This window comes from Acanthisitta chloris, unplaced genomic scaffold (genome assembly GCF_000695815.1).
Source record: "Acanthisitta chloris isolate BGI_N310 unplaced genomic scaffold, ASM69581v1 scaffold15213, whole genome shotgun sequence".
NCBI classification, from domain to species: Eukaryota; Metazoa; Chordata; class Aves; order Passeriformes; family Acanthisittidae; genus Acanthisitta; species Acanthisitta chloris.
Genome location: NW_008663362.1, coordinates 1 through 22,167, shown reverse-complemented (window position 1 = coordinate 22,167; position 22,167 = coordinate 1). Strand labels below are relative to the sequence as shown.

The window sequence follows — 22,167 nt, the reverse complement described above, 5'->3', positions numbered from 1 at the left end:
ATATATATGCACAGATCTGTCTTGAAATGAATGGAAAGAACTGCTATGATCAGGACTCAAATACTGTGAGATGATTTAGAGTGATAGATTGGACTGTGCAGGCATTGCAGATGGTTTTATCAGAAACTACATGTGTGTTTACATTAGCTGTGTATGCAGCAGTTACTGGTTTATAAGAAATGCTGCAGTCACTGAGCAGAATAGTTTTGACTAATTTCCTGAAAATAGCCTTTTGCTGCTCGTTCCAAAGACTAAACTCTTGGGGGATTTTATAAAGTTGTTCTTATTTTTTTCTTAGGTCTCAACATTTGAATTCAAATATTGCTTGGAAACTTCTTATGCAGGAAGCTCTCCATTGTACTGTACTGGATAAGGGGAATTAAATTTACATTTTTGGTACAGTTTTAGCTTTATGGTAGTAATTTTGTTTCGGATTGAGTAATATTAGTGACACTTTCTGTTGTCTGTTTGTTACAGCAGCTCTTTGGATATCCCAGTGACTTTTTAAAACCAACCAAAACCAGTGCAGCTATAACCTGCTTTCCAATAGGGTTTTGAATATGTTTCCTGTACAACTGTCTAGCTTCAGTGTTTCATTTCTGTCTTAAAAGCCTGTGCATTCCTAATGGAGAAAGGCTCATCTTGAGGAACACCACTTGTTACTTGGTTTAATGGAAAGGACATGTTCAAGTCTCTCAACAGTGTGTAATTTATATTTTCCTCCTCTCAAAATTGTTTTAGAAATTGGAAAATGAAGATGACTTTTTTTTCCCCTAGTCCTGTCTCCCTTACCACCAATTTATTAAAATTCTGCTTTCTTAACTCCATTGGTGTTTTCTTTAAGTTTTAAAGCTTTTTGTGAGTGGATTAAAACCAGGAATGTCGAGGTCATACAAAGAAAAGAACCATTTGAGACCAGACACGGAGGCCAACTGTGAATGTTTATTGGTGGCTGATGTTGGTGATCAGGATTCAGGACAGCCAACTTATCTTCTAAGGTCAAAGACTCTTGGGTAGTTTGTGGGGGTATTTTTCTTGCCTGCTCTCACTGACCTGTGTGCCTACATGACTTACAGTTTACTTCTGATTTTTCATAATTTGTACTTGCTGAACATTCATTGTTAACACATTAATTCCTAAATCCTGAGGCTTTCAAGATTCATACAGCCAAGATGCTTAATTTGGATGCATGCAACATCTGTGACCATTTCTGGGAACTTCATTCCACATTCTCATGATTTCCTCATTAATCAGTCTCCTGTGAGTTGAAATACCTGGTCTTAGGGAATGAACACACTGAACCTTCACCTGGAGAAGAGTAAAATGAGCATTTGTAATTTCTTCTTTAAAAATAGCATGGATCTCCACCCTACTTAATTTAAATAAGAATTTAGTGACTGGGGAAGTAATTAGTTTTTGATCATATTGTATCATTTTTCAAAATCATCTGCAAGATAATACTTGCAATTTTTCTTGCACAGTACAGATTTGGGCTTTTTTTGGTTTGTTATTGTATTTGAACTGAGCAGTCACTTTGTTTCTAGCCTGCCCATGTTAAAATAGGTGTTTCGGATTTTAATTTTTTTAATTTGTGTTTACTTGCCTTTCTGGGGTACTTGTATGGGGCAGTGACTTTCTTGACATGTTCTTGCAGTTCACAGGCCAGTTTGTCTGGATCTTGTGACTTAACGGAAGGAGACAAGACCACAAAAGCTTTTACCACCTACAAAGGGAAAATAAATAAAAAAATACAGCATTAGTTAAACTAGAGCAACCTAACAAATGAGGGAATTAATTGAGAGTAAGTGAACATTGCCTGCAGTATCACACCAATGCAGTAGGGCAAAATTCACTTTTGTGTGAGCAAATTTAGGACTAAAGATGGTTTCTACCTTACAATAGTAAAGGTCCTAAGTAGTACTTGCTCCCCTTGCTGCAGGTTGAGTGATGGGAATGTTTGTACAGTTATATTGCAAGTCTTATGAATTCAGTGGAAGTTGAGTGTCAGCTCTGGCACATGAGGAACTTGATGAACAGTAGAGTGACCACTACTTATCTCCCCTCTGGTGAGGTCTGGGCTGCTGGCAACAGCAGCCTCAGTGACAGCTGGATGCTGTAGCAGGACACTCTCTACTTCAAATGGCCCAATACGGTGTCTGGGAGAGAGAAAGTAAATGCTTAGTAGGTGAAAGGTGTATGATTATTTTCCAGACATTTCTTGGCTTTTTAACTGAAGTCTACAAACCCAGAGGAGATGATGACATCATCAGATCGCCCCATAAACCATATGTACCCATCCTCATCCATGCTCCCTCTGTCTCCAGTGATGTAGAAGTTCCCACAGACTGTGGAAGCTGTTTTCACTGGATCATCCTGTTGAGCAAGCAACAATTCAAAACTAAATACTGAGAAGCCTTAAGTTTAGATAAGAGTTTTGCCTCTTTGGACACTACCCATAGTGTCTTTCACTGATTGTTTTCTGTCTCAGGAAGTTAAGAGTTTGTGCTTGCTTCTCCTGGAGGGGAAAACAGGGGCAGACACAGAACTGGAGACCACACAGTAGGTCTGCAAAAATGGGGGAGAGAATGAAAGTTTCCTAAGAACACTGTCAAGTCAAGAAGAGCCACAGCTCTTTGGTTTTGCAGCTGCTCCTGTTGGCATAAATACATACCATGCTACAGGCCTGAAGGGGGTTTCCAAAAATTTGCTTTTGATTTACCACATATTGAGTGAAAAAAGTAAATGGCCTCTTCGCACCTATTTTGACAGCATTTCATACTAGGGCACAAATTATAAGACTTACATGAAAAGCAAAATAATTGCTGTCACTGTCAGTGTTGAGGAAAGATGTTACAGTGCCCAAACATCATCTGAAGGGGTGGTACATTCTGTGGAATCACTAGTGTACCTTATTTGTCCTAATGCTGACTTGAAGCACAAGGACCATCCCTTGGTATGAAGCCCTGGCCCTGAAGGTGCACTCTTCCCCTTGTGTTAGATTATAACTGAGATTGGCTTGTGAAGCTGGAAAATAATTCCTTTAAAGAACAAGCCAATCTCACAGCTCCAATGTTTTCCACTAGACTTGCCTTTCTTAAGGATCACAGGTGTGTAATGAAAATATTAATTTACATGTAATTCAGCTCATTTATCATTTCAGTAGTGAAATACAGTAGGAGAGAGGTTTAAGTAACACCAGTAACTCCTACTGATTAGAAGCAGCTGGTAATATCCTATGCCCAAAAGAATCATGCTGCAAAATCCTTCCTGTATTATATTCCTATTCAAAGAACAATCACCCTGTGGTTATGCCATTTTAAAACAGTTAATCCCATAAACCTAAGAGGCTTAGTTTTGTGGCCTGCCTAGAAAACAACATGAAATATGAGTAACTGTTCATTATGAGCATGGTGTTCTTACATTCAACATTGCTCTCGGATCAAACTGTGGCATGGCATGTACAAAAACACATGTACCCTGGAACCACGGACCAAAAATGCTCCCAATAGCTGCCTTTACCCAAGCAGTGTCTGATATGTTCCACACGATGCCTGAGGGAGTCAAATTCATCCAGTATCTGTTGAAGACAAAGGTGGCAAATATAAGGAAGTCTGCAAGTAGAAATGAAAAATGTGAGGCTTTGTTGTTGCTGTTTGGTGGGCTCTTTTCCTTTTCCTTAGAAAGGCATGGTAAATTTGATCTGAATCTCAAGAGCTCAAATCAATTTCTTTTGCCTATCCTTTATATAGATGGCAAAGATAAAGAAAATCAAATGGTATCCCAACTCATTATTTATTCTGGGCCAACAGGAAAGTAGTTTCTAAAATGGAGCCATACAGTGGATTGAACAAGATCCTTGCTTCCTGGGTACAATTGAGTTGAGGAGACCAAAAGAAATGACAGATACAGGATTGTGGGAGCCTCATAATCTATCACAATTTTATCACATATAAAAATTCTTTGGTTTTCATTGAAACTGAAATACACATTAGGTAAAGGCATAATTAGCTGAATACCTTACCTTCCACAGAGAAAAAAGCCCAGACCAAAGCTCCTATAGGAATGTTCAATCATTTTTGGAGAGCCTGTGGTGCCACTGGTAAAAAAGATGACCATTGGATCCTGGCTTTAGTCTTCATACCGTTATGGACAGCAGAGGCAGCCCTTAAAAAGCAAGAAAGGTTATGTAAAACAGTGGTTGGTGTAACCCAGCACCCTTTGCTTGGATCCTTTGTGCCCAATATATGCAGGACTGTGTAGTGAGCTCTAAGGGATAAGAAATGAGATCCCCTTGCTCTTGTACTGCTAGTTCTGTGTTAAAGTGCTGCTGATCCTGCTCTCTAACTATACTCCATGTTCACTTTCTCCAGAGGAAAAACACCAACTGTATCCTTTTAATTCGGCTTCCATAATAACCACCAAATTGACCAGCATCATGTGTTTGACCCAAGTCCCCTCCAGAAAGCTTATCTTCCAGCCTTGATGGGTTCAGCTGAGGGAGGACCCACCATTTATTTTGTAGGTGGAAACACTCGTTAATTATCCTTGCCACATTTGGTACATGGAAATACTAGTTAATTATTCTGGCCACGTTTGGGAAAAACAAGGAGGCTCAAACTCTTGGTCGTCTGGCACATGACAGGGAAATATTTCTCATCTCTTACTAGGATGAGAAAGCAAAACTGTTCCATTATCTCTGCCAGGACTGAAACCTGGAAAGGTTTTGCTTGGCATACAAACATTGCCCATTCCTGCAAGAATATTTATCTGTCTCCCCAGGCCAGCTGTGTCCTGCTGCTGGCTGGTGGGCAGAAATGCTGCCCAGGAGCTCTTTCTCTGGAGCCTCACGCCTCCTGGCCAGCTCAGCAGTCAGCTAAGGCACCTGAGGACACAGGAGCTGGGAAATTAGGGCAATTAGCCTGCCAGGTAGGCAGGCTGCCAGTGATGTGTTGAGACCATGAGCCAGGTGGGACAGCAGCCCAGCACTTTGGGAAGACTGGGAGCCTGACAGCTGAGCAAACCTGGAGCCAGCCAGGCAGCACTTTGCAAGGCAGACATCTGGGGAACCCAGCCAGCCTACCTGCCTGGCCAGAGACAGCCTCTGCAGGACTGATGCAGCTCCAGACAGTATTTAGGTTTTATCAAACCAGGCTTACCCTCTGCCATGGAACTGAGCCACGGAATATTAGCTCAGCATGAAAGAGGATTCATCGACAATGGTAGCTCCAGGAGGTTTGGGAACGCAGAGTTACTGCTTCCTCTGTCTTCCACTTTAGTGAGACTGAAGTGGGCAATTTACTAAAGGAGCAGGTGGAAATACAGGGAGACTGTAGAGTGAGCTGCACAGGTAATGCTTGTTCAGCCATCTGTGGTTGTGAGACACATGGTACATCTTAAGAAGCTCTTGAAGTGACTGAAGAGCTTGGATCCCACCTTGAAAGAATGGGTTTAGCTACACAGATGCTTTTAGCAAAATATCAGCTGGTAAAATCACACCTAGGGCCTTGAGCAGATTGCAGCAGGGTATTTTCTTCCTTCCCCCACTCTGCCCCTCCACCCCTTCCACAATCCCATGCACTGCAGTGAAGAGCTGTCTGTTGGGTGCCATTTCAGTAGCTGCTTTTCAGCAGTGAGGCAAGTGGATTCCTAAAGACATTGGATTCACTTTACGGTGCACTTTGCAGCTTTCCATAGTAAAAAGCTACCCACATTAGCCTTATTTCATCAGGTTTTAGGAATACGGATTGGAATAATTGGTAGAGAACATTTTTCTTTGTCTTTTAGAGGGTAAATAGGCCACAGCTGTCAATACAAGAAGCTTCCCTTGCTCTGTATTGTTTCATATTTTTATATAACAAACCTAGACATCATAAGACTACTTATTTTTTAATTAGCAGTTTGGCTATTCCAAAATAATCCTTTTTTATATAGAAAAGAGACCAAATTGCCTTCTCTCCTACCTCCTCAAAGGTATCAACTTCATTAATGAGATGGAAGTGTACCAGAGTGTTTAAACAACATGAGAAATTCTCCACTAGTGAGAACTATAATGGAGTTAAGGTAGAAGGCACTTACTTGAGCAAATCATTAAAGTTCAGCCACTCAGCCCTGCTGCTTTCAGATACAATTAGCTTTGTTTTCAGAAACTGGCACTTGGATGCAACCGAGTCCACCACAGGAGCAAGTGCATCAGTTGTAACAACACACTTAGCCTTTGAAGCCAGCAATCGATAGCAAATGTCTTGTGCTGCCAGTTGTGTTGTCCCTGGGATGATGATAACACCTGAAAGTGCAATAAAATTGGAAATTTACTCCGTACTTCTCCCCTTCAGTCCTGATCACTTCACAGCTTCTCCTGATTTGTTGAATACCAACAACATTCAATCCAGAAATGAGAAGGTGATAAAACCAGTGCCAGAACTTGAATACAGATGTGAAGCACAAAACAGCTTCTGTTTCTATGAGATCCTTTGCTGCAGGCACAATGACAGTACAGTGCAAATGAGTAATTTGTACCACCAGACCAGGGTCAGGGGAAAATCCAACCAGATCTCCAAAACCCAACACAGACCAGCATGAGAACCCAAGAATCTGTCCCAGGATTGTATTTTTAAAATGGCTTTAAAATCAATTACTCCCCAATATCATAATTAGATTATGTTTTAAAATGTATTAGTTACATAGAATAAATGGATTACATGAAAAATCTGATTACTTGACTTCAAAGTGGATTACTTTTCCAAAATGTACTCACATTTGAAATCCGAATGTGCTTAAGAAGAATCAGATTCTGAAATTGTGACCAGATTACATTTTCCAACACTTTTTTATGACTGCACTCCAAAATCTAATCCTATTTTGTGTTATTCTCCTCAAAAATGGAATGATATTTAAAACATGCAACATGCTTTTCTTTTGTTCTGTTCTGCTCTCTCAAGGAGAGAAAAGTTAATCTCCCAGAACAAAGCTGTAACACAGGAAAAGGGAAGGCAAATTTAAAGCTGTGCCTCACAGTTATTGGAACCCTGTGCAGAACCTGAGGGAAGCCAAAGACAGCAAAGTGTTTTCTGAAGACCTTTGGTGGGAGGTAGCACATCACTAGTTAGCCAGGGGGGCTTATCCTGCTCTTCCTGATGAAGTATTCATGTTTAACTCTGACTGTGGATGCCCTGGGATTCTCTTCAAGCATTCTAGATACTTTGCTAGTGAAGTCTGATTCCTGCCCCCTGGCAAGGTTGCAGTACTGTTTATCCCTGCACAGTCCACTGCCACTGGTAATGAGGTGTGAAAATCCTGCTGAGATTCCCCCAAACCTGCTTTACCCTTTGAGCCTGGTAATCTGTGACCAGTGCACACTGGGATAACTCTGCTCAGAAACCTGATGGGCTGATGGAATCTCAGACACTGATGGCAAGTTCTGATCTGCATCTTAGATCTAACACTTGAATGTGATGGCCAAACTTGGCAAATTACCCCTTCTCTCACTGGTCTTTTCAATGAAAAACCTTTCTCACACAAATATGCTTACATCCATTTCATTCATAAATTGTGTCCTTTTATCTCTTACAGGATGACTATTTAGACCCACATCAAGAATTAGCATAATGATTGGTTTTATATCAACAATCTGAAATGCCTTCTGAATAACTAAAACCAACTCACCTAATGGTTGCTCTGCTTTTTGCTACAGCTTAATTCCAACTTTTTGTGTTGTGGGAAAGGAGATGAAGTTGTAGATCACTTATAAAATGCTCCTGCTCAGTAGACTGTCTAAAATAACACAAGCAAGTGACAAAAATCACCATCCAGCAAATCTGCAAGACCAAGTTCCAAACGCTTTCTGGAAATGTATTAAGCATTTCTAGACATAAAACTAAATATTAACTTTCTTACTAATGCAAGCAGAGCAATTTTATGTCCCAAATGCACACATCCCCCATATATTTGCACACACAGTTTATCTGTATGCATGCAACATTAAGCACATACTATGAATTTCTACAACTTACTTAGTTTCTCATCTATAAAAGGATCATTTCTCACATACTGAACATAATCACAGTTCTCATTTCATTTACCTCAGAGTGGTTCTTGAAGCAGAAGACAGGGCCTTATACTTACTTCAAAATACTCTTCAGTATAAATACATGTTGCTTGTGCAAGTTAGTAGTCTTATAATACAAGTAATAACATGCCTCACAGTTTAAAACCATGCCAAATACTCCCAACCTTGCATTGAGACTTCCTCTCCTGGCTGGAAGAGACAAGACACACTTTCAAAAGAAAGGGATACTTACCCGTGGTTCTCATACTTCCACCAGAAATGTGGATTTTGAATCTATTCAATACAACTGCTCATTCCCTATCTGTAACTGCATTTTCAGGACTTGTGCTACCACTGTCCAAAATCAGAAAAAATGTACATGACCACTCAGGGGAAAACATTAAAGAAAAAACAAGTTTCCTGTTCCCAGCTGAAACTGAAGATTTGTCTTGACATCATAAAACTTCAAAAGAAAGCAACAAGGCCTCTAAAAGAGCTATAATCAGTTATTTAACTTGTTTGGTGTCCTTAGAACTTCTGTGTTGCCCATTCCAAACACATACAGAACACCAAGAGAAAATCCTAATCATTTTCTGAAGCATGAGGTTGAAGACCAGAGTCTCAAGAACACACCAGCTTCCTTCTTATGATCCATTTCTGTTTCCTTGTCATCCTGATACAAGGGAGAACAGTATTGTCTTTGCAGACATTAGGCAACAGCAGCATTAACACCTAGGTGAGGTTCTTTTGCAACCTTTTTATAATATTGCATTTCTGTAATCTATAGAGTGACCATACCAAAGTCACCGTGTCCCCTCCATAGGCTTTGGATGAGAGGCTAAATGCTTAGGAAACAATGCATCAGAATATATTTGATACAAAATACCTTTTCTGATGCAGGTACTATCTTTCCTATTGTCTCTTGAGAATCACATCAAATAAAAGCTGGGCTGTAACAGGGAGGGAGAAGAGGTCTCAAGGGGAAAGGCTATTGCAATTGCCTATTGAAAAATTTATTTTTCAGGCAGAATAATACAATCCAGTCAAGTACTGACATTAGAAGCTTTGAAAGCAGGTACAAATACCACATCTTGGTGTTATCTGCAGTTTTTGATGCTCAAGCATTCAAGTACAATAGATCAGAAGGAAGGCAGCTAGATCACAGAAATTTATTTAGTGCTAATGGAATGAAAGAAGTTCTATTAAGTTCCACACAATTCTATCTCCGTCCCCACTCTTTGTCTCTTAATTCATTCCTCTTGATCTTCCCAGTGACTGTCTTTGGCAGCTCTTGGACAAATTCAACCTAAATAAAATAAAGAGAGAAAAGGATGTAGCATGTTCTACAGAGCTGGTTTTCCAAGAGTAGCTGTCAGCATATGGGCAAAACCAAGAGGTCTCCAGTCAGTAAGAACTGTCTGTCTAAAGGATCAACTCCAAGCCAAATCAAGGCAGCATATTGTGCCCCTTATGAAACAATTCCTGTCTCTGCCTAGATGGCCCAAGATCTGTGTAGCTGCCTTCCAGCTAGCCAAACTGACTGCAGCAACATGAGGACTGTAACAGAAGGATGAATGCCTAAATGGTATGATGAATTTGGATGAATGAGTAAAAGAAGAAAAAAAGGGATGTTATAGGCACAAAGTCTTTAATGGTTCTTCGTTCCTATGAGTTCTGCCCAAGTGAACCAAGGCACTGCTAGCAGCTCTTTTCCTGTAGTGCTGGGATTACTGAGATACACCAAGTGTATCCTCTTGGGCTTACCTCTCATTTATTTACTGTCAGGTACAGTAGAGAAAAGCTTATTCAGACTGAGTCATGTGCCACCATAAAGGCATCAGCAAGTGTTTGGTTGAAGGTTAAATACAAAATGGTGAATTATGATTGTGAGATTGACTTAGAACATGCAGATCTAACTAGGATATATGAAGCCTAGAAAGTTTTGAGAGGTTTAAACAAACACTTTACTCAAATGCATGAAAACCAATATAAAGTAATGTCATTTAGGAAAGATTTTCTGCAGCTAGTGCTCTAACTGAATCTTTACCACCGTCTCTTTCAAGTGAATCATGAAAATCTAAATAGTCATTTTCCTGAGATTTATGGAAGGGTTTAAAGTTGCTCCTCAGAAGTATTTACCTTTCTAGGGTATTTATATGGAGCAGTAGTTTTCTTGACATGTTCCTGCAAGTCATGGGTTAAACTCTTCAGGTCACTGGATGAAAAGGTGGGAGAGAGAACCACAAATGCTTTCACAACCTGTAAGGTAAGATCAACAAAAGTGATGTGACACCATCTTTTTTAAGAGCTGATACACAGGTTACCAGTGAACAGTATTGCTCAGTCATGACATTCAACAACATGCTTCATAACAAGGGCAAAGTAAACATGTAATGTTCTCCAGAGAGAAGACCTTCTTGGTATAGAAAGAAACTCAGATGAGCAAAGGCATGTAAATGGGAAGGGATTTTGCTTGTCATCCCAGGCAGGATTATCCATGATAGAAGTAGATGTGGTGATGTGATACTTAGGACATGGTTTAGAGGTGGACTTAGCAGTGCTGGGTTAACAGTAGAACTAGATGATCTTAGAGGTCTTTCCCAACCTAAATGATTCAATGAATATAAGATGACATGACAGCCTTAGATCTGTGTTCTCCAGTAAGGTAGAAATTTCTTTACATTGTTATATATTTAGATAAATGCATTGTTCCCCCCACCTCTTGCTCAGCATCATTACCTCTCCCCTGAGGGGATCTGGGCTGCTGACAACAGCTGTTTCTACTACTGCTGGGTGCTCTATCAGGGCACTCTCCACTTCAAATGGCCCAATGCGATATCTAGGTAAGGAAAAATAAAAAGGGGGATTTGGTTTTTTTTCAGCTGGAAAACCAGTACAAAATGTTTTTTTAATTGTCATTTTGAAGATGAAAAATCAAACCAGAACAAATCAACAACCAACTATAGAAGCTTTAGGCAAAATGGGGAAGCTGGCTGTGTTAGAAGTATGAGCAGCTCTTAGTGGTCATATGGTAGAGGACTGGATACCTCTCCATCTCCCCTTTCCTTGGGGCTCCTAAGCAGGAGGTCCATCCTACCCTGATGGAGTAGTAGCAGCTGATGCCAAATTATGGTGTCACATCATACAGTATCAAAGAGTTTCATTTCAACACCTTAAAAAGAAAGAGTTTCAAATGCTCTTTGAATTCAATAGAGATGTCCTTCAATTTTAGTCAAAAAATAAACCAGATAAAGATCCCTCCTCTGCCAATTGAAGTATTAATTCTTTGTTGAAACAGAGATGTTGCAGGGGAAATGGATACAGAGATGCCACTGATATCACCAAGATGATATTGCAGGTTTATGAAAGGTAATAATAAAAGCAAGTATTCCTAAATCAAGAGGTCAATACATTCATACCAGGACTATTATGTTAGAAGCTCACCAGGAACACAACATGTAAGACTGTGCAATGGCAGATTTAGAGGGGAAGTGTGCAGACTGACCCTGAGGAAATGATGATGTCATCATCTCTTCCAATAAACTGAAAATATCCATCTTCATCCATAGTCCCTCTGTCTCCAGTGACATAAAATTCCCCACGTTCACATGCTGCAGTTTTCTTAGGGTTATCCTTAAAGTGATTTACAAACAACAGTTTAGATTTTGAGCATGCATTAGCTATACATTATTCTATAATGCACATAATGTCAAATGCACAGGACTTAATTTTCCACCAATCCTAATAAAAAAACTACTCTGGTAATACATAACAAACTGGTGAAAAATATTCAGCCTTTTGAACTGCTATGCAATTGGAGAAATTTTTAGGGAGATTGATGGTGGTGAGGAATAAAATAAAGCTCTTACTACATATTCAGAGAAAAAACCAAGTGGCCGTAGAGGTTTGCTTCTGACAGCAATTTCCCCCTGTTGTCCTGGAGGCAGGATATTAGCATTTTTGTCTATGATCTAGAATGAAAAACAATACATATCTTAGTAATGGGAAAACAAACCCTAAACCCAGATGCAAACAAACAAAAAAGCCTCAGTGAGAGAATCTAAGGAGCAGTCAACAAACCTGAACATCATAAAGGGGAGCTGCCTTCCCCATTGAGCCAGGTTTAATCTTCATTCCTTTACAAACAGAGCAGATTATTCCCTGTAAAAATCAAAATCAAAGTTTTGCAATAGAAAATTGCTACATTTACACTCAATTCATTAAGTGTGTTTTCTGAAATAATTCTAAACAAAGGAATTCATAGGATCCTATATGTTGGTGCTGTGTGGTGCAGACAAGCAAAATCATCAAACTCTCTGAAAGAATCCTGTCCCATTATCTGTGAGGAATTCATGTCCTCTGCTAACTAGTCTTCTTCCCTTAGATTCAAACTCTGCCCTCTTGGCTATTGCTGTTACTTGGAATTTGCTTAAGGGCATTTGTGGAAATATTAGAGCACATCTCCTCCCAACAGCCCATGTTTTTGGCAGGTTCTGTGAAGAAAGCCATGAAAGGATGTTCTTTCTGAGATTATCAGGGGAGGAGATTACTGAAATATTCACAGACATGTGAAGGAGGAAAAAGCCTGTGTTCTTTCAAAACAAACCTTAAAACATCATAAAGCAAAAAGGAATGACAAAGATTGAATAGAATATTGACCCTACAGATGTACCATTTCAGTTTGGCCATATACTTCATGGATGTCCAGCCCAGTCTGGCTCTTCCACTGCTCCATGACTTCTGGGTTGAGTGGTTCCCCTCCACTGCAGCAGTACTTCAGGTTCATGAATTTGTACCTTCACAGGGAGTTAAAAACAAGAGAGGCAGTACTTAAATCTGTTGGGCGAGACAAGGAGCATGCAATGAACAATATTGGAGAGCTGTTTACTGGGAGAGTCAGTCCCATGAAGTGGGGAAATCAGAGGATCTCTGATCCTTGGACACATCCCTGGTTACAAGGATGTCAATCTGTGCTCAGCACTGTACATATGAGTAGTAGCAGAGTTAAACATGTGAAAAATAAAGCAAAATTTTTGCTGCAGTCAGCTGGGATTATAATTAACCACAGACTGATTTGCTGAGCCAGGGCCCTGATTGCTGACCCTCTGCAACAGGCCAAGTGAGAAAGTGCAAGAGGGGAGGAGGGAACAATGACAGGCAGTGAGGACTGGAGCAGGGGATGATGTACAACTGCTACAAGAGGTCATCCCCTCACAGTTAAGTTGACATGCCCTTTCTAGGATAAAGGCCTCCCCAAAACATGGACAATTAATATGATAATTGAAAACTATGTAAAGAATTGAACAGTCTCTCAGTTTCATACCCTCTCAAGTTCAGTAGCGAAAGTCTCAAATTTCTGAGGGAAAACATCAAGTCACTATGTTAGGTCATAAAGCTCAAATTTTGTACGATGGTCTTTCCACGAAGGATATTTTAAATTGATTTACTACTCTATTTTGGGCCAAGCAGCTAAATATGGGAGATCACTAAAGTTTAATTAGGGTAAATGAAACATAAGCAAATAATTTCTTGACATACTTGGAGAGATCATTTTGCACCAGCATGCGGAACAACGTCGGAGCACCGACCAGCATGTCAATTGGGAATCTGCAGAGAGTCTGGTGAGTTAAACAAGATGGACATGTGAAGCTCAGGCAAAAAACTGCCTTGTGAATGGACAGGAAACAGGTGACACAGAAAGGAGAATTACATTTGCTCCCTATGTAAATGCACCACACACTCTCTGTTGGGTAAGAAACCCTCCAGCATTTGGTGCAATGTGCAGAGAGATTCACAGTATATCTAACTGGACAAAATCCCATGCTAATACATCTACCTGACACCCAGACCCCACAGCCTGGGGCATGGACTGAATAAGTCCATCTCTGTCTATATCACAGAGAGTTTTTCCACTTTCATCTTGGGCAGTGTGGTCAGAGAAATGCTTCAGTTTCAGTCGGCATTAATACCAACTGATATAGCTTCCACAGACTAGAAAAAATGGCAAGCAATTAGTGCTGCTTTTGGATGATTTTCATTCATGTACTTACCAGCTATGAGTGAAATGTATGAATGAATCACAGGTTAGGCCCCTTCTGTATACATTAAAAATGCAAATAGGGGCTTTAAACAACAGATCCAGCATCCCAAACACAACTATGGACACAGCCCTTATGGAATCTCTAGATGCTGGTAAGAATTAATTTTTGCACCCTTTCTGCAGATTAACACATTTTCCCTTACATCTAGGATGACTCCTGGTTCAGTCTGTGGTAGGTTATGTATAAAGATGCATGCTCCAAAAACCCAGGGATCAAAAACAGATGCTATTGAAGTTAGTATCCATCCTGTGTCTGCTGTGTTCCATATCATGCCAGAGGGAGTCAAATCCAACCAGTACCTGGTAGCGCAGAAACGAAATGATTGAAAATATAATGAAAAATATTTGCTTAAAAAACCTAAACACAAACCACAAACAAAGCAAGCAAAAAAAGTGAACAAGGCCAAGATTTTTGGCAACATATGTGAGCATTGAGCATGCTACATAAGTTTATTTTCTGAGCTAGCTCTAGGGCACCTAACTATATGTTTGCAAAAATATACATACACACATATGAATATCATATATATATGATGTCAGTCACAACACAGGATTGAGTAAGGCAGATAGAGGAGTTTGAATTTCAATTCAGTGGCTACACTAGGTAGGAAGACAGGGCTGAATCAACAGCATTCATGGATGCTGTGTTGGATACCAGGTATGTCAGTTCTAAGGCTGCTGAGAGACCAGGGTGACCTGTGCAACCAACAAACTCTGCCTGTGCTCATCTACACATCACAAAGTTTTTTGCAGCCCAACCAGCATAGTATCTCTCAGTGGTTTGTGCTACAGTATTCCCAGCTGATGATTGCTGTCCTTTGGACCACTCTAGAAAGAGGGTAAGAGATATTAATTGAAAAATGGAAACACTGGGGGTGATGTTACACCCCTAGAAATTTGCTGGAGTTTGCACTCAGATTTCAAAGGGAGAAGGACTGGGGCTGTGCACTGGTATTTCTTGGTAATTTTTCACCAGTTCTACTATGCAGCTCCAATTATCCTATGTTCAACCAGGCTCAAGCCTTTCATACCTTTCACTTAAAAGGGGTCTGAAACCAAGACTACCCTGGGAATGTTGAGTCATCTTTGGAGAACCTGTGGTTCCGCTGGTAAAGAAGATAATCATTGGGTCTTCAATCCTTGTTTTGACACAGGAATGGTCAGCAGATTGGTTTCTTTAAAAAAGAGAATATAATTATGACTTCAATGGTTACTTTACACAGGATTCAGAATGTAATGAAGTACTGCATATCACAGAAGTCCTGCCCCAAAGAAGCTTCACAGAAGATTTTCACCAAATCAGACCAAAATAATGTGGAGTTATACTTCCCCAATGACAGATCTCCCCTTAAAAAGAGCAGGATAGAAACACCCCAGAAGGAGATCACTGTTAGCAAGCATCTCTGATGTGGATTAGCAATCAAGCAGTCATGATTAATGTTGGTGTTTGATGAGTATTTGTAGTTGATGTAAATGAGCACTTGTGGAGAACAGGTCTGCATTCTGCATCATTCTGCGGTGACAGTAGCTCATACTCACTTGCACAGCTCATTGAAGTTCAGCCATCCCTCCCTACTGCCTTCAGACACCATTAGCTTGGTTTTCAGGAACTGACACTCAGATGCCACTGACTCCACTGTAGGAGCCAGTTTGTCAGTGGTAATGATGCATGTGGCCTTTGATGACTGGAGTCTATATAATATGTCTTTGGCTGATAGTTGGGATACTCCTGGAATTAAGACAATTCCTGAAAGAGTGATAACATTAGTTTGGGTTGGCATTTTTTTCACATCTGATTTCTTTCTAAGATCCTAGACTATTAAATATTCCCAAACTGACTCCTGAGATGGATTTGTCCTGGTGTTCCCTAGTCAAACTGTTATACTAGATTAATGCAGGCACTGGTGCTCTCCTGTTAAGGACTGAGATGTGAACCTGTCTGGTAACTTCTATAGCTCTTTCCTGCCTTCTGGTATCATAGCTGCTGCACAGGCTACCTGTCTACAGCACCTAGTGCAAATCCTTCAGGACTGCCTGGCTGGCAGCTAGGCCACTGACTGGATTATTATTCTAATTTTCCTTGGTAAGCCACATAAATTCTTGATCCTCTCAACCAATTTGCAGTAAGCATTTTACCCATGTCATATGTACTCACTGACCTGCTCGCATGCAGGCCACATTCAGCAGCCACCATTCTGGAATTCGTGGGAGGATCACAATAACTCTGTCCCCCTTCTGCAGTCCACAAACTTTGGTCAGCACATTGGCTGCTTTCCGAGAGAGGAACCCCAGCTCCTCAAAGCTCCACTTCACTTCTCCTCCTTTTCCATTTATCCACCAAAAGGCAGGGTTTGATCGTCTCTTTCCAGCCTACAAAACATAGGGATTCAAACCCAAAACATTTCCTACTGAAAGACTATGAAATTATAATGCACAAGCATCTGTAAATTATGGAAAATCTGAGTATTTCACAACTGGCTATTACTTTTCTCTTACCTTAATTAATAGAGATATGTTATGCCTGGCTATTACTTTTCTCTTACCTTAATGAATAGAGATATGTTATTTATCAAGCTCAGATATTCCAAATAGATTCACCTTTTTTGAAAGGGCATCTGGACAAATGTATAATCCACTTTGGAGCAAGGAAATTGAACATTTGTGGGAGAGTATTCCCTAGCATGCAATGTTATTGTTATGTTACCTGCATTTTTATTATGTGACTATTTAATATTACAGGATGCAGAAGGAAAAAGCACAACCCATTCCAAGATTAAATCAAAGGCAAGAGGAACTTAGCATTGCTTTTTCTACCCAAATAGGGAGCACTAACAGTCAGAGTCACTTTTAAAGTGAAGCAAGCAAGAATGTGCAAATTTGTTTTGGCAACTTAATTTTTTTATAAAGAAAACCCCCCAACTTATTTCAAATGGAATTCAAATTAAAGTATCTCATTGACAAAACAAAAGATCATCTACCTTTTCAATCTCAGACCATTTGTCCAGTACATCACTTGCATAGTTAAAGTACTTTGGTATTTCTTGTTTGCCACGCCTGATGGACTCATACTGTGAATGCACATCAGAGGCAAGCAGCTTGGGGTGGCCATGGAAAGTCCTATGAGGAAGCTTCAGAGTCCACAAGAATTTTAGAGTCTGTAATTTAAACAATAACTTCATGGCAGAAGGTGATGTATGTAGCTGCTGCAGACTATATAAGAAAACTAGCAGAACTGTAGCTAGGAATCCTGCAACAACAAACAAACAAACAAACAAAGAAAAAAAATCTTGAGGTTATCCAAAGACAATCCAGTTTTGAACTGATGAGCTATTCACTGAAGTTACTTAGGCACTGCCTAACTGATGCTTTGAACTGTCCAATTAAAAGTGAAATTTCCCATCCCATTTTCTTATACTTTTTACTACCAGCTCTTTATGGACTTAAATGTCCTGTGCTGATCTGGCACCTTGTCTGGAGCTCAAGTGATCCTTTCAGAGTTTTGATGTATTCTTTGGGGCTGCTAATTGCCCATAACTCTCCTTCCTCCAACACAGCACCAGATGTTATTGTTTGCATTATAAGAAGGTTACTGGCTCTCACACCAAAGCATTCAGTAGCTGATTATTCATTATCATCATCATAGAATCATCATAGAATGTTAAGGGGTTAGAATGGACCTTGAAACAATCTCCCCTGCCATGGGCAGGGAGATCTCCCACTAGCCCAGATTGCTCAAGGCCTTATCCAACCTGGATTTGAACACTACCAGGGCTGGGGCATCCACAGCTTCCCTGGGCAACCTGTTCTAGTGTCTTACCACCCTTAAAAAAGTTCTTCCTAATATCTAATCTGAATTTCCCCACTTTCAATTCATATCCATTACCTCCTTGTCCTATCACTACAGTTCCTAAAAATGAGTCCCTTTCCTGCTTTCCTTGGAGCCCCTTCAGATGCTGGAAAGTTACTATGAGGTCTCCACACAACCTTCTCTTCTCCAGGCTCAACAGCCCCAACTTCCTCAGCCTGTCCTCATAGGGGAGATGCTCCAGTCCTCCTATCAATTTTGTGGCCCTCCCATAGGCTTGCTCCAACAGTTCCATGTCCTTCTTCTGTTGGGGACACCAGAACTGCATGCAGTACTCCAGGTGGGGTCCCACAAGAGCAGAGTTGAAGGGGAGAATCACCTCCTTTGACCTGCTGGCCATGGTCCTTGTAATGCAGTCCAGAACATGGTTGGTTTTCTGGCCTGTGTGTGCACACTGCAGCTCATGTTGAGTTTTTCACCAAGCATCACTCCCAAGTCCTAGTCCACAGGGCTGCTCTCAATGATTTCCCCAACCAGCCTATAGATGTGTCCGGGATGGCTGTGACCCAGGTGTAGGGCCTTGCACTTTGCTTTGTTGAACTTCATGAGGCCCATTGCTCAAGTGTGTCTGGAATCCATTCCTTCCCTCCAGTGTGTTGACTGCAGCACACAGCTTGCTGTCATCAGTGAACTCATTGAGGGTGCACTCAAATCTCCCTGTCCATGTCACCAACAAATATGTTGAACTTTTTCCTTTTCCTTCCCATGGAGAAGAATGGTTCCAGACTATTTGCATCGAGATTCCCACTGCTTTAGTGTCAGCAGCTACTGCCTGATATATCCATTCACGACATCTATCCTAAGAACCTTCACTTCAGTCATCCCTTACACAGGCCCCCAAATTTGATATAGACACAGATTTGCTCGCTGTAAATGTCCTCTATCATTTGTACTCACCATAATAATTTTAAAAGCTCTCATGCCCAATTAATTTCTTCCTTTCCATTTGCTACTTGGTTTTCTTATTTCTCTTTTTGGATGGTGATGATGATGATTGGTTCTCAGCAGCCCAGAAGATTGCTTCAGAACTGTGCTCAATTTTAATGCTATTTTGAGGCTTCCCATAAATGTGCGAGAAGATTATTGAACAGGGGGAAAGAAACTGGCTTGTGTCTGGAAGAGTCTGCAATCAGAGCAGGAGCCAGAGGACTCCTGGAGGCCTCTGATGATTCTAGAATGTGGGTCCAGCTATTGATTTTCCTTTTTCAATCACTAAATTCAATTACTCAGTGACTAAACTCAACATAAGGTTATGTGAGTGGCTCTTGAAATACAAGGTGATTTTCTTTTCTGTTCTTGCAAAGGATGAAGCTATCCACAAACTGTTAACAAAATTGCAAGTAATTTCTTATACAAATTCTTGTTCATGTGGGATTTCTGTGGCCTGAGCAAAGTTCTGCCCTTTGTCACAGGTTTTGAAGTTAATTTTGTACTCTTTTACCATTGCCTGTGTCTTCAGCTGTAATCATCTATCCTCTCATCTCTGATCCATGGAACTGTTTTGGTCCAATTTTATTCTCCAAGAAAAAGTAACTTATTTACCCTAGGAATTATTTCCTTATTCCTTAGCACAAACTTGTCCAGTAATATTTAATCTGCCTGTCATGGAAATTAACCCACATACCCAGAACTTAACACTGCTGAGTCTTTTCAGTAATATCTGACAGTATAAAAAATTCCAGATGCAGATTTCCCCCCCAGAACAGATACTTTGTCAAACCAACAGTAATTCACAGAGTGCTTTATGGAGATTGTGGCAGAAAAATACTGACCATCTGTAAACAATCCTATAGGACATCATTCGCTGCTGAGAAAGAATTGTAGGAAATGGATATAAAACTAAGTGTATTTATGTCCCTAAGTGTTACCCACATCAGACTCAGGATTATAGAGCAGAAACTTACTTAGATGGTACTTACACTTAGAATCAAAACTCCATTAACAGGCTGGTGAGAAATGGTCTTTTAAATATTCCCTAAACACATTCACAGAAAAGGGACATTAATAAAGGTGTTTTCTGTCATTTTTTGGGATATGCTTTCATTTTGATTGTTTGTCCTGTACTTAAGGAAAAAACTGCCAGTAAAAATATCAGGATTTTTGTGAAATGTAACCTTTCTTTGAGCTTTTCACTTCCACTGTTAATGCTAAAAACCAATGGATTCACTTTGATTCTTTGCAGAGAAAAGTCTATTCATTTTGATCACTATTTTCAATAACTTAGGAAGATATTTCTCATTCCTCGGAGTGCTCTAATTCTATGATTTAGGTGTAACTTACATATTTCAGAGCATTACATACTGTTAATGCTAAAAACCAATGGATTCACTTTGATTCTTTGCAGAGAAAAGTCTATTCATTTTGATCACTATTTTCAATAACTTAGGAAGATATTTCTCATTCCTCGGAGTGCTCTAATTCTATGATTTAGGTGTAACTTACATATTTCAGAGCATTACAGTGCTGAAATCTGCACAACAGCCTGTCAAGAAAAGAGGAGAGACTGAACATTCAGGAGCAGGATTTGAGATGAGGAATGGCATTCAAGACTGACAAGATAAAACACGGTTTAAATTCAGGATTCCCTAGTGGTCTACAAAAATATCTGCCAAGTTCTGCTGTGAGAGCCTTCAATAGCTTTTAGTATTTTTTCACTTGCAAACATAGAGATGAAAATGAAGTAAGAAACTGAGGAAAAAATCAGTCTTGGCAAAGTCCTCTGAAAGTCTGCAGGAATCAGAAATTACTTTTCCTGATTTAGTACCATCTGCTTCTGCTCAATGATCATTAACACAAGGAATTCAGACAAACAACATTTTCCTGACCTGTCTGTAGTGGACAGGAGAGATTGATTGCTGGCTGGGGGAGTTCCTCTTCATTCAGCTCGTTCAGCTTTCAAGACATGTTTCCCAAAGGAGGCTCTGTAAAGATTAGCCTTTACCTGGAGATGTGAAACCCTGAGGCTCAGTCCAAAAGGATCTGGAGTGAAACTCTTCCTACTTTATCATTTGCTTCTTCTGAAGTAACAAGAACAGAACAAAGCCCAAAACAGACCAAGCAGCAAAACTCTTTGAACAGAGTAACATTTTTCTTTTAATCATTTACACCGATGTTAATTCGTGTAATTTGCACCTTAACCTAAAGCACTTTGGATCTTCTTTTTTCCTCCACTTTACCTAGTTAAGTAGATGACAAATTCATGAAGATGAAGAGAAGCATTAAAAGAAAATGTTTTTCCCCTTTCTGTCAGAAAGAATTTGGGAATGTTATGGCAGTATTTTTTGAAGACAATATGTCAATAACCTGCTGATACCCACTGCAGGACAATGGTTGTTTTTATTACTTTCTCTTTTATTAATATGTATCAAAGTTTAGTAGTTACAATTTTTCCCCCCAGGAAGCTGTTAATACAAATTCCAGTAAAAAATTTTAAACCTTTGTAAGCTCCTAGGTCTGTCCTTTCTCTCTCCCATTTCACACTCTTAATTACTTGCACATTTTGCCTTCTGAAAATTTTGGATTGATGTCAAAAAGTGATTCCAATACCACGCATCCTCAAGCTGCAAAACTGTTTTCTCCTTTTTCTTCTGTAGCTTCTTTTTCCACATGTTCTCCTAGTGCTCTGGGTCATGACTACATGACAACTTAGATGTGTTAAGGCTGGTACCAATGATGGAGATTTTCTCTGCTCAGGTTTCAGATCACTCTTGCCCTTGTCATACTTTTGCCCACTCTTGGTTCCTTAAAACCTTTCTCTGGATTTTCCCAGTAGTTGTCTTTGGCAGGTCCTTAACAAACTCCACCTAAAAGGTAAAAATGTTCACCTGTAGTCAGATACATTCTGCTGGATTTCACAATTGAAAGAAATAGACACTTGTATTATGGCCAGGGGTAAAAGATGGGAAGGTGCACAGCAAGGGCTGGGACAGTGAAATGGTGACTGGATACCTTGTCCATTTGAGCTGCTGTGAAACCCCCAGTGTACCATGAAAAGAAGACTGGACCCAGATAAAATAAAGCACCATGACCAGTGCCTGTCTTTGGTCCTTTCTAGCACACACTGTGAGCCCAAGGCTACAGCTGCAACAGACTCTGTCATCTACTTTTATTTTATTTAGCTATGGTTGGAGAGTTTGTCAGAATGCAGTGGAAAAGCAG

At 40.1% G+C, this 22,167-nt stretch overlaps 1 protein-coding gene across 1 annotated transcript; it reads right to left on the bottom strand.

Moving 5' to 3' along the window:
- Positions 1–1,603: 1,603 nt before the first annotated feature.
- Positions 1,604–17,323, bottom strand: LOC103798693 (acyl-coenzyme A synthetase ACSM4, mitochondrial-like; the record flags this gene model as incomplete). Its single annotated transcript, XM_009070973.1, has 18 exons — positions 17,123–17,323; positions 16,304–16,514; positions 15,684–15,891; positions 15,176–15,319; positions 14,288–14,444; positions 13,583–13,662; positions 12,717–12,840; positions 12,125–12,205; positions 11,914–12,015; positions 11,550–11,677; positions 10,784–10,883; positions 10,184–10,303; positions 9,268–9,350; positions 3,421–3,577; positions 2,720–2,773; positions 2,246–2,373; positions 2,047–2,156; positions 1,604–1,713 (listed from the first exon to the last, which is right to left on the bottom strand). Coding segments are annotated over exons 1-18 (2,298 nt in total), but the record flags the coding sequence as incomplete, so codon positions are not given.
- Between the last annotated feature and the right edge of the window lie 4,844 nt (positions 17,324–22,167).